Raw genomic sequence first — 18,702 nt, forward strand, 5'->3', positions numbered from 1 at the left:
AGTACTAATAAGTTCTGCAATTAATTCAACAACAGAAGTTGGTTATTGGGTCTATTGTCTCCTCAAAATCAACCCAAAAATGGTTGCTACACCACCACTCTAAACAGTTGTTTCTTTACTTTCATTAAGAACTCTCATGGCCGACACATTCGGCCAACATAACTTCTCTGCAAACGTCAATATAATTGATTACTCTTTATCGTAGAATTATCCCTTGTTGAACACTTCAGTCAACTTCGCCTTATCCAACAATAATAATCTGATGCATAGAGGGAAGAAGAGCATCTAAGTCCCCCCATACTAACACCACTTGCACTTGAAAAGAAAATTTGATTCTCAACCATTTCTTTACCGGTTGGAAGGTGCTTGTCACGAAAAATTCGTCAAAACACCTTTAAGCTAAGGTCATCTCATACCTTACCTTCAATAGAGTTACTTCACCGCCATTGCGTCTCATTTGGACTTGTGGCATTGTGAAGTTCCAATCCCCAACACCACAATAATTAAATCCTGGAAGATCAGTGTTCTCATTTAAATGCTCATCTAGCGAATAATTAATTCATATCGCCACATTGAGATTTCTCCATCACCTTATATTTCTTGCTCACCCAAGAACAATGCGTAACATCAATTATCTATAGCCGAACCAAAACAAGTTTGGAATGTCACGTCAACAAAATGTGAATCTCATTTCAATAATTGTATTACCACTTATGGACGTATCATACGCCCTACCACTCTGTTACCAATATTGTTAGAGATGCTAGTCACGAAAATTTTCGTTAACAAACTCCAACCTATGGCCTACACATCTTTTACGTGAACATAATATCTCAACCTTGTTAGGCTTCAACTTAGAATAGTTGCATAACTAAAATCTAGTCCTCAATATTTAAACACTGAACATCCCTCAACATAGGGTCAACGCTCTCTATCAAGACTCCTTGACAATTCTCTGCCCTGATAGGAAACTATATACTCAAACCTGTTAGCATTCCAGTATTTGGATCGCATGTCAAACTCAGAGAGTATTGTAGCCTCTCTAAACTGATCGCACCAGTCATTAAGTCTTTGAATTCATTTGTCCCATCCATACGTCGTCTTCATTATAGGTGCTATAACACAGTATCTCCGGATACGTCTCACTTTACTCAGACATCACAACGATGTCCGTGTTAGCTACTTCAGATCCACATACTCAACATATGCTATGACTCAAGCTCTCATGGCATTATCCGACTCGAGTCAGAGATACGACACTCTGGTTTCCTGGGTCTACGAAAGAACCCACCATGTCAAAACAATCAATCACTGCGTACTGCGGCCTCAACCAATCGATTCCTCAGATCACATCATCACCGAGTACTGCGGCCTCAACCAATCGATTCCTCAGATCACATCACAGTGTGGTCCGGAATCACTATCAAATAAGCAGAGAACTCTCTACTTCCAATCACAAGAGGATACGCCTTTCATTGTCTCCAATTTCGAGGAACACTCCAAAAGTGAAATGACACATAAAGAGTTCCCATAGGCGTAGGAATCAATCCTAACCCCTCCACTGCCAACTATCAATAAATGAATGTGGCTATCATCGTCTTCTCTAACTCAGAGTACTCAATCATTACCAAGTAAGTCCCAATAATCTCGATTCAATGGTCCGCTACCACATGATCCATGCGTCATGAAATGACAGCTCTAGCAGCTCACTCATGTCCTTGATCAACCTCAACACACGACTATCGTTTCTAACGATAGCAACAAGATCAACTTGTCTTTCCAGTGGAGCAGCCTCCTCATAAAGGTTCTCCACATTGCGGACTCGGCCTGCAGCCCTAACTCGGCCTCGACCTCTCGTCCGTCCTCGACCCTGTCCACGACCATTTTCCAAATTCATCACCATTCAACAATTAACACTCAGTCATACATGTGAAGTCTCGAATTCGACAAAATAGATCCAACCAATATCAATCATAAAATTTCAGAAGGTGAATCATCGGAGTATCGTCACAATACTCTCTACAGGACCAAACCATAAGGTATGGCTCCTAACACTCTCGCGTACCCGACGACATATCAATACCGAGGAGCATGTGATGGGTGCCCGCCTGCAGTCGGATCATCGCTCCCGGATGATATTGATAATCGCCAAATACACACTTAGGCTCTGATACCAACTGTAACGACCCTAAAATTTCGAGCCTAAAAACTCAAAATCTCAAAGTCGTTAGAACACCAATAACAATCTCAATGAAAATGAAATTATTTAAGTGCACAGCGGATCATCACTGAGTTTTCAATACACCTCAGAAAACCAATTATTACAACCCAATTTATAATTTACATTGCGTAAGTTGGAAATGTAATAATCCTCACAATTTCTCACAAAATAGTCACACAAGCTGGAGATAACTAACTTCAAGCCCTCTGAGCGGTCCGTCAATTCCCGCTAATCCACACCTGCGGAGTTATCCACTACACCATCGAATTGGTGCACCGGGATTGTAAACACAAACCCGGTAAGCTTTACAGCTCGTATGAGTAAAATGAAAATATATAACTCGCATATCAAAATATATGAAAATCCACAATCAAAACAAATATAAATGCACTCATGAGTCAGTGGACGGCCCATCTGGTTGTCCCAAAGAAAACGAAGCGCTCATGAGAAATTAAGTAACCCTTCTGGTTACCCAAATGCATTTATAATACGGGTACCAAGAACGCTGGTACACATCTGTTACCCCTCTCGTAATACACCGCCGATATTGGATAGCCACCCGCTACCCAACATCCAAAACAATCTGAGTACCCATGAGCAGATAACCACCCGTTACCTCCCATGCAGTACTAAACTGATATTGGGTAACCACCCGCTACCCAACATCCAAAACAATCTGAGTACTCATGAGCAGATAACCACCCGTTATCTCACATGCCGTACTAAGCTGATATTGGGTAACCACCCGCTACCCAACATCCAAACAATCTGAGTACTCATGAGCAGATAACCACCCGTTACCTCACATGTAGTACTATGGCAGACAGACTAGAGCTCTAACTGTATCGTAACTTTCGCCCGGCCAAAGGCTAGGTTCCGACTTGCCTCACATGTACAATAATCTCACATCATATTGTACCACACATCACGTCCGAAGACAAATCACAATATTTCACATTCTTCGTGATAAAATCATGTACAATAATCACACATCATATTGTACGTTTTAAAACTTTCACGATATATCCACAATAAAAATCATAACAGTATATTATATAGCAAACTATATATATCCGTATTTATTTACCATTTATACAATATATACATAGTCCACTATATCCTATACATGTCATATTTCATAAACACCTGAAAATTAAGTACGATAATCTCACATCATATCGTACTATTTAAATCACACACATGCACAATTTTTCTGTCACCTAAATGACTATTTTTTTTAATGGATTAATAACAGTATGTAATTTAATGAACTATATATATATATGTACTTATTACCATTATACTGTATATATGTAGTCCACCAAATTATATACATGTTGTAATTCATTAAATAAACACGCTTGCAAAAATGTTGAATCACCTCGAGGGTAGATTCGTAATTCAGTGAGATTTTACTCACCTTATTGACTTGAGCGTAATTCCACAATTCCCGATGCTAATTTCCTTTCCTCGGTTTAACGATCACCTTAAAAGAATAAGAAAAGAATTTAGGATCGTTTCGTAAACCTTTAAATGCCGAAACAGTAATAATCGGTTACTGTTCAGCAATTTTCGGTTTTACGAATTTACTGTTCAGTGTTACTGTTCACGGTTACTATTCACGGTTACTGTACAAATATACGATTTATACGTATTTCTGTACGTATAAATGTTATATACGTATTTCTGTACGTATAAATATTAATATGTATTTCTGTACGTATAAATATTAATACGTATTTCTGTACGTATAAATATTAATACGTATTTCTGTACGTATAAATATTAATACGTAATTTTAAATATAAATACAACCTCAGTAAATAAAATTTACTAATTACCTTTTACAAATTACTTTTTACATTTACCGAAAGTAATTTATAATTACATTTACCAAAGGTAAAATTTAATTACATTTACCACAGTAAATAAAAATTACATTTACTTTTACCGTACACAGTAAATTACCAAAATACCCTTCTGTCAAAACTGTCCCACCGCCGCACGTGGCGGCGCGTGTGGCACACGCGCCACCTCCGGCGGGCCGCGCGTGGGGCCCACGCGCCGAGGCTAACCACGGCGCGTAGCACGCCACCACTACCTCCAATCTCTCCTACTTTCTCCCCTCTATCCTCCTACGGTCCTAGGCAGCCCCTCCGCCACCCCAGACCTCCCCACGCGCCGCCTCTAGGCGGCGGTAACTCCTCCTCCTCCCACTCCTCCGATCCTCCCAAATCGATCCCAAAACATTCACAATTACAATCATCCATCAAATACAACCGAACCATACCTTAATTCGAAGCTAGACCCTTCGATTTGGCCTTGGAAGGGCTTGAATCACCGATGGATTTCAACCCTTGGGAAGGCTCGGATCGATGAAGTTTGGCCTTCAATGTTGAAGGCAGAGAGCACCAGCGAGGATCGGCGTCGGGTAGTCCTCCTCCGTGCTCGAGCTTCGTCGGAGATGTGCCTAGGTCGGGGCGTTCTTCCTGCCGAATCCAGGGGTAGCTGGTGGTGGTCCGGCGCTGCGTGGGACGGCGTGTCAGGCTCGGGGTTGGTAGCGGAGGGTCGTGTGATGCTGCCTAGACAGGCGGTGGGCGACACGATCGAGCGGTGAGGGAAATCGCCGATGATGAATTTTCTGAGGGAGGGGGGTGCGAATCGGGGAGAGAGAAAGGAAGAGAGGGAGAGAGAGCGGCGGGGGAGAGAGAGAGAAGGGTTTTCCTGAAATGGAAACCCTAAACTCTAAAACATTCTATTTATACTAGTTTCCAAATCGGAAACTAACTTCCGACGTTAATAACTTTTACCTCCGACGTCCGATTAGAATGCGTCACATACTCTCGAACTCGTATCGACGAGCTCTACAACTTCCTTGAAGGAAGTTTTCGCAACCGATCGACGGAATAAAAGTCGATATTTACGTTGCAGTAACGTAACGTTTTTTCGAATTAAACATTCCGATAACGTATCCGTTACTCGTTTCATAATGTCGTAACCAATCACCTCCATTCTAATTTAACTTTCACAATTTTATAGAATTCAAATCCACTCAAATGTTGTTTAAAAATTAGGGTTATTACAGTACATGCAAAATTATAAATGAGATGTATCATTTAATGACCATTCTTCATAATATACTCAGAGCTCTACTCAAGAACATAATGAAAATAGTGAAAATTTTGTACCTCATAGACTTTCTATGTGGTTCTAAATCACTTATGTAATTTCATGTTTAATGTATCATATGTAAAGAATGTGGATGACCTAACCTCCTTTTGGGTTCCAAGTCATAAATATATATATTTTTAAGTAGATTTTTAATAATTCTCGATGATTATTTATCTCAAATTACTATAACTCACTATAAACTAATAGATATATAATAATTTCTTATAACATATAGTAGATAATTGATCAAATAAATATCTATGAAAATTTTATTCAAAATTTCCATGTTTTTATATAAATTTCCATTAAATTATTAAATTATTTTTTTAAATAGAAATTTTCCCAAACATTATGTCGAAATTTCCAATTTTCGGACCCTCGATATTTATGTTCTCGCCAAAATTTTAGTCCTTGGTTGTAAGACTTATTTAATTATTACAGGGAGCTATTTCTTTGTGGAATTAGAAAATTAATTACACTATGTAACAGTAGACTAATTGTAGACATGGCATACATAAACTAATCCATTCGTGTATTATTTCGAAATGAATTATTTCATATACATTTATATAATGTACCCAATGACTGATCCAGGATTCAAAAGTCATCTAAGCTAATGTATATACCACACTAATTTTTTTTAAAAGGTTAGAACTCAATGGATGCATGGATGATTCACACACCTTTGTAACTTTCAATCAAAATATGCATCGAGAAGACGTAAAACGAAACCTTGTGAATTGAAAATTACAAACATCACAACATTGCAAGTATGCAATAACAAGCTAACTAAACGTACTCTACGAGGCTCCCTCAATTTTCAAACTATTCAATTATAGAATCATTATCAATGTTATCGGCAAGTTCATTCAATATAGAGATTCATTAAATTATCAAGAAAAGAAATCCATTTAGTAGGCAACTATGGAGCCAAGGAATTGTATTGAATCATCGTAAGACACTAACATAAAAGAAAGCATCAAACAATCAATATCTTCTTATTATCTGAAACTATTGAGACATATGATAGATCTATGAATTTGATCATAACATACAAATAAGATAAAAAAATATCTATTAAAACCATATACAACAAACACAATCTTGATGATAAGAAAGAAGACCAGCCAACAAAAATGACAAACATTCTAAAAATCTTTGAAATGAAGCATTAAAACCTCAAATAAGCTTGACCAAAACAAGCAAATGAAGCCACACGTACTAAACTAATCCTGTAGCCTTAAATCAAGTAACACTTTGACAAATTTTTAATAATAAACTGTATGGAACACTCAAAAAATTAATTAAAGAATTGGGAAGAGTGGAATTGAGGCATAAAGGGCTATGAATCAATGGTTGTATGCGGAGTGCAGCAAAAAGCTGGGCGCCTTGTGGCTTAAAACAATACTCATAGATATTTTTAGTAGACACTATATATACGTATATAATGGTTTTTTACCCAAAATCTTGTATGGGCTCAAGCCCATATAACATTCCACTTCTCTCCGCCCCTAAATGTACCATAGATAAAAATTAATCCCCCATTATCAATTGCATAAACACATGTGAATTATCACCGACTACTCTTATCAATCACTATATAATATAATTAGCCAAACACAAGAATCCTCTTGAAGACTAGATTCCACTTCCACATACCAACCTCAACTTCCAACCACTTTTCCTCACAACCCCTGTGAATCCCTATGTGCTTCTCCAGAAAGCACTTTTCAGCTGTAGCCCACGTTATCCAAACCCACAGATCCCCACGTCACTGTTTTCCGGGCAAACCCGGATTGACCAGCCCGTGAAGACTGTGAAGTCATCAAACCCAATAATTTATTGGTCAACTTATATTTTCATCCTATTTGATATTTCCATTTTTCATATAATAAATTTTACTTATCTCCCAAGTCTATACTAAAGTCATTTCCAGCCGTTTAGTTTCTAGAATCCTTTGCAGTTATAGGTTTCCAAACTGGGTTTTGGTTTCCTCCCCAAGTATCTGAGTAAACTAGCGTGAAGCTCACCTTTAATTTCTATGGTCAAAAACCCGAAAACCTTGAGCTAGCCACCTGTGTTTTACTGTTTTTCAAAGCAGCCATCTTTGTTCTTTTGGCCTATATATTTTCAACCCATGGTTCCAAATACGACTTCAAACTATTCGTCGTATTTATCTGCTGGTAATCAATGAACTCTCTCTGCTCTTCTTCCTCTGCCATCGTTTCTCTAAAGTCTCCGGGTTCGGATTCAAACTCTGTTTCCAGGAACTCGTTTGCGTGTTTGTCGGGGTCGGGTCAAAAAGTCGAGTCCGGTGTTGTCATGGAGAACAAGGCAAAGATTCTGTTGGGGGACAATGGTTATGTTCTTGAAGATGTGCCGCATTTCTCGGATTACATTCCTAATCTTCCGGTATGTCTGAAAGTTTCATTTTGTTTGTTTGATTCCCTTTGAAAAGATTGATACTTTAGGTCGTTTATTGGTTCTAATTGTGAATTGTGGTGATGGGTTGTTTTTTCTGTTTGGTGTTTTTGTAGACTTACCCAAATCCATTGCAAGACAATCCTGCATACTCTGTAGTCAAGTGAGTTGTGTTCATCTTTCTTATGGGTGTTTTGATGTTGTGGCATCTTAAATTGGGTAAATTATAGAATATGTGTGTTGTTTGATTTTGCAGGCAGTACTTTGTGAATGGTGATACTGTTGCCCAAAAGGTAAGCTTATTGCTACTGTTACACAATTTCCATTGATCTAAAGTCTGGCTTATACTTTGTCTTGTTGCAGTTTTTGCTTTTTTTTGTTGGGAAAATTATCAGTTAGTATGCCTGAGTATTGTTTCTACTGTCTTCTGCTTGTGCAGATTGTTGGACACAAGAATAGTCCAAGGGGCATCCATTTTCGGCGTGCTGGACCACGTCAAAGAGTATGTTTTCGAGTGTTTTGTGCATATAATTGGATTGATTAGGTAGTGTGTGCTGTGATTGACTTTGTTGCTTTCTTGTTGTTCAGGTGTATTTTGAGGCTGAGGATGTTCATGCGTGTATTGTGACATGTGGGGGTCTATGCCCTGGACTCAACACTGTGATCAGGGAGATAGTTTGTGGTTTGCACCATATGTATGGTGTAAAGGAAGTTTCAGGGATAGTAGTAAGTGATTACTGCAGTATCTCATTTCCCAAGTTAGTCTTAAATATGAGCTTTCAAGATATGAATCAAGTATAAGCTAGTTTTGTATATTGTGCAACTGAATGGCATCAATATTGGCAAATAAATATGTAGGGAGGATACAAGGGTTTCTATTCCCGGAACACAATTCCTTTGACTCCAAAGAGTGTGAATGATATCCACAAGCGCGGTGGAACCATCCTTGGGACATCAAGGGGCGGTCATGATAAATCAAAGATAGTTGACAGCATTAAAGATAGAGGAATTAATCAGGTCCATATTGTCATAGCCATTACTGCTGTTCATGGATCAACACTTTCTGTTTGCATTTCTATTGATCAGTTTTCCTTACCACGTCATGAACTTGTTACAGGTGTACATCATTGGAGGAGATGGAACCCAGAAGGGAGCATCTGTAATATTTGAGGTAGCATAACTTTATCAGAATTCCACTCTCAATATCATGAGAAATAATGTACACTTTTCTTTGATGTACATATCACCTTTGGACCTTTGCAAGCTTTCTATTCTCATGGACAAGTTAGCATCTTCAATCCACAAAGAAGCAGATGCCATTTGCTTCTGCAGATTATTTCTATAACATTTTGAACCTAAGTTTATTGATCATGCAGGAAATCAAAAGACGTGGTCTCAAAGTTGTAGTTGCTGGAATCCCCAAAACCATTGATAATGACATTCCAGTACATTTCTTGGGTTATCCTAGCCTAGCTACCTGTTGTTGAATTTTTTTTATCACTTAGGTCACAAATGAATACAACCTTTGTTAAATGCTGTCTCATATTGATACAGGTTATCGACAAGTCCTTTGGCTTTGACTCTGCTGTTGAGGAAGCTCAACGTGCAATTAATGCAGCACATGTTGAATCTGTAAGCATTGAGAATGGTATTGGTGTTGTGAAGGTGATGGGCCGGTACAGTGGTAAGTTCCTGCTTTCTCATGAAAATCCTTGATTAAATGTTAGTGTGGTAGAACTGCATGTTTTGTTATGAAAGGCACAACATTATATTTCCAGATGATGTACTTTGCAGACTGCAAAATCCTTTTCTGTACAATTTAATTTGGAAGCTGTGATGCAGGGTTTATTGCTATGTATGCAACGCTTGCAAGCCGAGATGTAGACTGTTGCTTGATTCCAGAATCACCCTTTTATCTTGAGGGTCCTGGTGGACTGTTTGAATACATAGAGAAACGGCTCAAAGAAAATGGGCACATGGTTATTGTTATCGCTGAAGGTGCTGGGCAGGATCTTCTATCTGATAGTGTCAACTCTATGGACAAACAGGATGCCTCAGGAAACAAGCTCCTCGAAGATGTTGGCCTATGGATTTCCCAGAAGATCAAGGTCAGAAGTCTGCTATCAGATGTCTTTACCTATCCATTATAAGTTAGTAAACTCAATTCCACTAATACTATTTTTGGTCATTTTCAGGATCACTTCGCGAAAAAAAGTAAAATGGCAATAAACCTCAAATATATAGGTTAGGTTCACAACTTTCTTCATATTAATTACTGTGAAGAGGTAGGAAGGCTTGGAACAATCAATCAACCCTTGCACTTAATTGTTTGCAGATCCTACATATATGATCCGAGCTATTCCAAGCAACGGTTCTGATAATGTGTACTGCACACTCCTTGCTCAAAGTGCTGTCCATGGAGCAATGGCAGGCTACTCAGGATTTGTAGCAGGTCCTGTCAATGGGAGAGAATGCTTTATACCCTTTTATGTGAGTACTGAGTACTGCCTCATGCCTAATATCAACTTTTACTTTTTCATGATTGCATAATTAGTTAGTTACTAAGTAATCTGGGTTGTTCAATTTCGCAGAGAATCACCGAGAAGCAGCACCAGGTTGTGATAACAGACCGAATGTGGGCTCGGCTCCTATCTTCCACGAACCAACCGAGTTTTCTGAGTACTAAAGATGTCACTGAGGACAAGAGAGATGAAGAAGTTCAACAGGCACATTGTTCAGATGACAATTTGGTGAACAAAGAAATCAGCTATACATATGTACTTGAGTAAGAGATCAGTCTGACATACGGCTCCTTGGATTTTCAATCGCATTAAAATGGTGAATTTGTTTATTTATATCTAGTCAGAACCGAAGTGCATCAGAGATTTTTTGTTTTTTAATTGTAAAGTGCATCAGAGATTCACAGCTGAGCAAATAAGCTATCACATATTTGTAAAGAGATTTGGTTTGTCAGGCTAATAAAATCTGGGCTCTGGCTGCAAGTTTTGGGAAAAGAATGCGCTTTCTATGCTCCGTATCTGCAAGCGTATTACCAAATCATTCGACTATACTTTTATCAATCTGTTTTTCTTAGAATGAGAATGACTATACTTATCAATGAAATTCTAACTTCTAAGATAACATATAATGATACCCAACCCGGCTTCCAGCTTCACCCAAAACGGCCACATCATTTAGGATTGTCTGTGAAAATTCCACAGCATGAAATATAACAACATACTACAAGTTGGATTATAGGAAACACAACGACATAAGGAATACAAGCTGAGAAGATGGAATACAATTTCTTGGTGGATATCATATATATCTATATTATTATAACCAAAACATGTTTTGTCAACCAAAAGCCTTATGAAGTTACAGATAAATTATTGCAGTATATACTAATTCAAAATTAAAAAATATAAATAATGGATAGAAAGGTAAAAACAAAAATAAAAACAGAATAAAAAAATTATTTTCTTTTCAAATAACTTCCATGTATTGCAACCACTCCACTATTATTAGTAAAATCCCTATTTGTTCTGAAAAATAAAAAAATTATGTGTTGTTCTAGTATTAATAAGCAAACAACTCTTATGAAATTGTCAACCCCTATTTTCCATGATTACCCTTGCTCTATATAGCTACTTAAATTCAGAAATTTCATACATAAAGGTAAAATAGAGAAACCAAATTTTTTTGCAGCATTTTTCCGTGGCAAAGAAGTTCAAAATGAGAAATTTTTATATGTTACCATAGTAGTGTAGTACCACGTGGCAATCCTTAGTGGTTCTCCTTACCTGTTATATTTCGACACGTGAATTTATTACACAAAAATTATAATTTAACATATTTTTATTATTTGTGAAATGATCTTCATGGGTATTGATAATTTTAAACTTTGATTTCAAGTTTAGAGTTTAAGGTTTAGAGTGTAGGATGTAGGGTGTAGGGTTTTAGTGTTTAGGGTTTTAAAAAGAAACTCAAAATAGTTTTTGACAAAATAGCTTAAAATAATTTTCTAATTAAATAATGCATGTCAAATTGTGATTGAAATAGTAGACTACTAAGTATTACCATGTAGTGCTACGGTAAAAATTTCTTGTTCAAAAGAAAGGGGAATCCCATAATTTGCGAGAATGAATGCCACGTTTTGAGGAAGAGTCGAGTAACCAACTCCCACTATGACTTCCTTATATATAGCACCACATTTGTTTGGACTTAAAAAAAAATTGGAATTGAGAACACGAGCAGGAAAACCATAGTTCACTCATTTTCACCTATTGTTTTAGGTTTTACTCATTGTATAGTTGTGACATATTGACAACTAGGTGAAAATTAAATTGAATGATTTAAAACATCGAAGTTGTATTATAGATATATGATATTGTTATATGTCGTATTATAGTTCTATTAATGTTTATGCACATTAAATATAAATGTAAATAATAAAATTATTGAATAAGGTAAAACCTGTAACGACCCTAAAATTTCGAGCTTCAAAACTCAAAATCTTAGAATCGTTAAACACAAAAATAATCTCAATGAAATCGAAATCATTTTAATGTCGCAGCGGATCACATCTGAGTTTAAAATATAACTCAGTCAAGCCGATTATTACAAACCCAAATGATAATTCAACATATAACAAATGGAATTGTATAATCCTCACAACAACCTCACAAATAAAATCACACCAAATCTCACACACAATCCACGCTGGAACCTCACCACGACTGGATGCGATCGACTTCGAGTTTTCGGAGTCGTCACTCAATCACCACTACTCAGCACCTGCGGAAGTATTCCCTACACCATTGAAATTGGTGCACCGGGATTGCAACACAAACCCGGTAAGCTTTACAGCTCGTATGAGTAAAATATTAAGATAACTCAAGTCTCATAAAAGACACAACTCCACATCAACACAGTATAATGAAAAATCATGAGAAAACGAGCAACCCATCTGGTTACTCTAATACTTTCACAAAATGGTATCTAATGAGCGCTGGTACACATCCGTTACCCCTCACTTAGTATACCGCTGATGTTGGGCAACCACCCGCCACCCAACATCCAAAACAAGCTGAGTACCCATGATCAGATAACCACCCGTTACCTCATGCAGTACTATGGCAGACAGACTAGAGCTCTAACTGTATCGTAACTTTCGCCCGGCCAAAGGCTAGGTTCCGACTTGCCTCACATGTACAATAATCTCACATCATATTGTACCACACATCACGTCCGAAGACAAATCACAATATTTCACATTTTCCGTGATAAAATCACATGTACAATAATCTCACATCATATTGTACCACACATCACGTCCGAAGACAAATCACAATATTTCACATTTTTCGTGATAAAATCATGTACAATAATCACTCATCATATTGTACGTTTTAAAACTTTCACGATATATCCACAATAAAAATCATAACAGTATATTATATAGCAAACTATATATATTCGTACTTATTTACCATTTATACAATATATACATAGTCCACTATATCCTATACATGTCATATTTCATAAACACCTGAAAATTACGTACGATAATCTCACATCATATCGTACCATTAAAATCACACATGCACAATTTTTCTGTCACCGAGATGACTATTTTTAATGAATTAATAACAGTATGTAATTTAATGAACTATATATATATATATGTATTTATTACCATTATACTATATATACGTAGTCCACTAAGTTATATACATGTTGTAATTCATTAAATAAACACACTTGCAAAAATGTTGAATCACCACGAGGGTAGATTCGTAATTCAGTGAGATTTTACTCACCTTAACGACTCGAGCGTAAATCCACAATTCCCGATGATATTTCATTTCCTCGATTTAGCGATCACCTTGAAAAGATAAGACAAGCATTTAGAATCGTTTCGTAAACCTTTAAATGCCGAAACAGTAATAATCGGTTACTGTTCAGCAATTTTCGGTTTTACGAAATTACTGTTCACTATTCACGGTTACTATACAATACTCAATTAATACGTATTTCTGTACGTATAAATACTATATACGTATTTCTGTACGTATAAATATTAAATACGTATTTCTGTACGTATAAATAATAATACGTATTTCTGTACGTATAAATATTAATACGTATTTATGTACGTATACGTACGATTTAAATGTAAATACAATCTCAGTAAATAAAATTTACTAATTACCTTTTACAAATTACTTTTTACATTTACCGAAAGTAATTTATAATTACATTTACCGAAGGTAAAATTTAATTACATTTACCGTAGTAAATAAAAATTACATTTACCTTTACCGTACACAGTAAATTACCAAAATACCCTTCTGTCAAAAATGTTCACTCCGCCGCACGTGGCGGCGCGTGTGGCACACGCGCCACCTCCGGTGGCCCGCGCGTGGGGCCCACGCGCCGACACTCCCAACAGCGCGTGTCGCACCACCGCCGTGCCTAACCTCTCCCCCTCCTCCTCCCCTATCTTCCTACGGTCCTAGGCAGCCCCTACGCCACCCCACACCTCCACACGCGCCGCCTCTAGGCGGCGGTAACTCCTCCTCCTCCAAACTCTTCCAAATCGCAACCAAACAACCACAAATCGTACAACAAGCATCACAACAACCTATTCATGCTAAACCTCACCTCAATCGTGCTTTAAAACCACCGGAGATGGCTTGGATAAGGCGGAGGAAAAGTCAACGTCTTGGTGGAGCTCCGGTGTGCGGCGAGAGAGAGGGAGTCGACCTCGGGGTCGCTTGTGCGGGGAGGTGCGACGCCTCCTAGACCGGCGGTGTGGGCCACGTCTCCCTAAGGGGGGAGATCGGTGGTGAGGCCGATGGTGAGGAAGAGAGAGCTCGGGGGAAAAGAAGGAAAAGAGAGAGAGAAGAAGAGAGGGAGAAAGAGAGAACCGAGAGAGTGAAGAGAGAATGAGAGAAAAGAGAGAGAAAAGAGAGAAAAGAGAGAAAAGAGAGAGAAAAGAGAGAAAAGAAAGAGAAAAGAAAGAGAAAAGAAAGAGAAAAGAGAGAAAAGAAAGAGAAAAGAAGGAAAAGAAAGAGAAAAGAAAGAGAAAAGAGAGAAAAGAAAGAGAAAAGAAAGAGAGAAGAAAGAGAGGGGCGGCGGAAGAGAGAGGGGAGAGAGAAGAGGGTTTTCTGAAAATAGAAACCCTATTTCACAAAATGTCCTTTATACCCCCCTTAAAATCGGAAACTATCTTCCGTCAATAATAACTTTTACACACAACGTCCGATTCGAACGCGTCACATATCCACGAACTCGTATCGACGAGCTCTACAACTTTCGTGAAGAAAGTTTTCGCAACCGAGCGACGGAATAAAAGTCGATAAATAAGTTGTGAAAATGTAACGTTTTTACTAAATAAACGTTCTGAAACGTTTCTGTTCGAGTTTCGAATTTTTGTAAGCGATCCAAATTCCATTTTTATTGAATTCCACAACTTAATAGAAATTAAACAATCTAAAAATCGTTCCGAAAAATCGGGTTATTACATTCTACCCCCCTTAAAGGAATTTCGTCCCGAAATTCAATCTCACTCAACAAATAACAGTGGATATCTGGTCATCATGTCTGACTCTAGTTCCCATGATGCATCACCCTCGTCGTGGTGACTCCACAATACCTTGACTAGCTCCACATCTTTCCTCCGAAGCTTCTTTGTGGACCTATCCAGGATACGAACCGGCTCGACCACAAAGGTGGCTTTTTCTTTCACCTCAATGGTGTTATGATCGATCACATATGCGACACATCAGGATCATACTTCCTCAACATGGAAATGTAGAAAACATTGTAAACGCCCGACATGCTAGTAAGCAAGGCTAGTTTTCCCACCTTCTCGAGAATCTCAAAGGCCCGACATACCTCCGCCAACTTTTCTTTCTTGCCGAATCTCACTACACCTCTCATAGGTGCAACTTTCAAGAGCACATGATCACCGATCTCAAATTCCACATGTCTCCTCTTCAAGTCTGCATAGCTCTTCTGTCTACTCTAAGCGGTCCGGATTCTATCTCGAATAATCGAGATCTTCTCCGTGGTTTCCTGAACCACCTCTGGGCCCATCAGTGCCTCATCACCAACTTCGGCCCATCAGATCGGAGATCGACATGGCCTACCATAAAGTGCCTCATAGGGTACCATGCCGATGCTGGAATGGTAACTGTCGTGCATGATACCCACCCAAGTACCCTATTTGTATCGGCAACACGATAAGGAAATCTTAACTCATCGAGTTCACCACCAGCACCACAGAATCACCACCTTGGACTAAGAATTACTCTCAAACAGTTCACCAGAGAATTGACTAATATACGCAAAAAGGTTGTAGAAAATTCTACCACCACCACAAGAGAGAGATGCATCACGCATCCTACCCCTCTCATCAAAACTTACCGTCGAAAATTAATTTCAGCTTCTTGCTTTCCTGAGTGGTGTGCCACAATTTACAAGTCAGACCAAAATGGTATTTATCCCACAACGGTGGAACATGAAAATTAAGCGAATTTACAGCGCAAAATCCTACAAGACCGCGACCGCGATATACTTTACCCCCTAGTTCATACATGCCTCAAATTCATGACATACGATCCCACACAAACGCCCCAGTGGCATTATCTAACATATTGATTTCCCCCACCGTCGTAGTACTAATAAGTTCTGCAATTGATTCAACAACAGAAGCTGGTTATTGGTTCTATTGTCTCCTCAAAATCAACCCAAAAATGGTTGCTACACCACCACTCTAAACAGTTGTTTCTTTACTTTCATTAAGAACTCTCATGGCCAACGCATTCGGCCAAAATAACTTCTCTGCAAGCAGTGATATAATTGATTACTCTTTATTGTAAAATTTATCCCTTGTTGAACACTTCAGTCAACTTCTCCCTATCCAACAATAAACAATCTGATGTATAGAGGAAAAGAACCTCTAAGTCTCCAACATTAACGCCACTTGCACTTGAAAAGAAAATTTAGTCCCCAACCATTTCTTTACCAGTTAGAAGGTACTTGTCACGACCAAATCGTTAAAACATCATTAAGCTAAGGTCATCTCATACCTTACCTTCGATAGAGTCACTTCACCGCCATTGCGTCTCATTTGGACCTGTGGCATTGTGAAGTTCCAATCCCCAACACCAAAATATTTAAATCCTGAAAGATCAGCATTCTCAATTAAATGCTCATCTAGCAAAATAATTAATTCGTGACGTCAAAATGAAATCTCTTTAACACATTAGATTTCTTGCTCAGCCAAGAACAATGTGTAACTTCAATTGTCAAAGTCCGAAACAAAACGAGTTAGAACGTAACAACGACGTAATGTGAATCTCAGTTTAATAATTGTATCACCACCTTAAGGACGTATCACACACATCATCAATCCTAGGTAAATGATACATAGTCTTGATGGTCACCCTAATCATTCCCCTTTACTTCACACTCAACCGCATGAGACTTCTTTCTTATTCACGAATAACACCGGCACCACTCAAGCTGAGACACTAGGTTTGATGAACCCTAGGTCTAATATGTCATCTATCTGCTCTTTCAATTCTTTAAACTCGTTCTTTCCCAATCCCATAAGGCGCCTTTGTTACAGATGCTATACCAAGCACATCATCAATAAAGAATTCAACAACTCTCGAAGAAGGTAACTCGGTATCTCCTGAAACACCTCACTATACTCGAATAGTAGAACAATGTTTGTGATAGCTGCTTCTAGATCCACAAACTCCACATTTGCCAAGATTCTAGCTATCATGGCATTATCCGACACGAGGCACAGATACGAAACTCTGGTATCCTGGGTCTATGAAAGAACTCATCACGTCAACACAATCAATCACCGCGTACTGCGGCCTCAACCAATCAATTCCTCAGATCACATCATAGTGTGGTCCGGAATCACTATCAAATATGCAGAGTACTCTCTACTTCCAATCACAGTAGGACAAGCCGTTCATTGTCTCCAATTTCGAGGAACACTCCAAAAGCGAAGTGACACATAAAGAGTTTCCCATAGGCGTAGGAATCAATCCTAACCCCTCCAACTATCAATAAATGAATGTGGCTATCATCCTCTTCTCTAACTCAGAGTACTCAATCATCACCAAGTAAGTCCCAATACTCCGATCCAATGGTCCGCTACCATATGATCCAAGCGTCATGAAATGACAGCACTAGCAGCTCACTCATGTCTGTGATCAACCTCAACACACGACTATCGTCTCTAATGATAGCAACAAGATCAACTTGTCTTTCCAGTGGAGCAGCCTCCTAATAAAGGTTCTGTACATTGCGGACTCGGCCTGCAGCCCTAACTCGGCCTCGACCTCTCGTCCGTCCTCGGCCCTGTCCACGGCCATTTTCCAAATTCATCACCATTCAACAATTAACACTCAGTCATACATGTGAAGTCTCGAATTCGACAAAATAGATCCAACCAATATCAATCATGAAGTTTCAGAAGAAGGTGAATCATCGGAGTATCGTCACAATACTCTCTACAGGACCAAACCATAAGGTATGGCTCCTAACACTCTCGCGTACCCGACAACATATCTATACCGAGGAGCATGTGATGGGAGCCCGCCTGCAGTCGGATCATCGCTCCTGGATGGTATTGATAATCGCCAAATACGCACTTAGGCTCTGATACCAACTGTAACGACCCTAAAATTTCGAGCTTCAAAACTCAAAATCTTAGAATCGTTAAACACAAAAATAATCTCAATGAAATCGAAATCATTTTAATGTCGCAGCGGATCACATCTGAGTTTAAAATATAACTCAGTCAAGCCGATTATTACAAACCCAAATGATAATTCAACATATAACAAATGGAATTG

General features: G+C 38.5%; 1 protein-coding gene and 1 long non-coding RNA gene across 2 annotated transcripts; one reads left to right on the forward strand and one right to left on the reverse strand.

The window, feature by feature from the left end:
- Positions 1-7,336: 7,336 nt before the first annotated feature.
- On the forward strand, positions 7,337-10,838 carry LOC126804973 (ATP-dependent 6-phosphofructokinase 3-like). Its single transcript, XM_050532054.1, has 13 exons — positions 7,337-7,804; positions 7,930-7,976; positions 8,070-8,106; positions 8,253-8,315; positions 8,402-8,539; positions 8,672-8,830; positions 8,931-8,984; positions 9,190-9,258; positions 9,368-9,497; positions 9,656-9,921; positions 10,009-10,057; positions 10,149-10,303; positions 10,405-10,838. The coding sequence occupies exons 1-13, from the start codon at positions 7,583-7,585 to the stop codon at positions 10,600-10,602; spliced, it is 1,587 nt and encodes a 528-aa protein (XP_050388011.1). The 5' UTR covers positions 7,337-7,582; the 3' UTR covers positions 10,603-10,838.
- Positions 10,839-12,312: 1,474 nt separating this feature from the next.
- Positions 12,313-14,741, reverse strand: LOC126796984 (uncharacterized). The gene is made up of 3 exons (XR_007672431.1): positions 14,480-14,741; positions 13,636-13,700; positions 12,313-12,625 (listed from the first exon to the last, which is right to left on the reverse strand). It is a non-coding gene; the product is annotated as an uncharacterized LOC126796984 (long non-coding RNA).
- Positions 14,742-18,702: the final 3,961 nt, after the last annotated feature.

This window comes from Argentina anserina, chromosome 1 (assembly GCF_933775445.1).
Source record: "Argentina anserina chromosome 1, drPotAnse1.1, whole genome shotgun sequence".
NCBI lineage: Eukaryota > Viridiplantae > Streptophyta > Magnoliopsida > Rosales > Rosaceae > Argentina > Argentina anserina.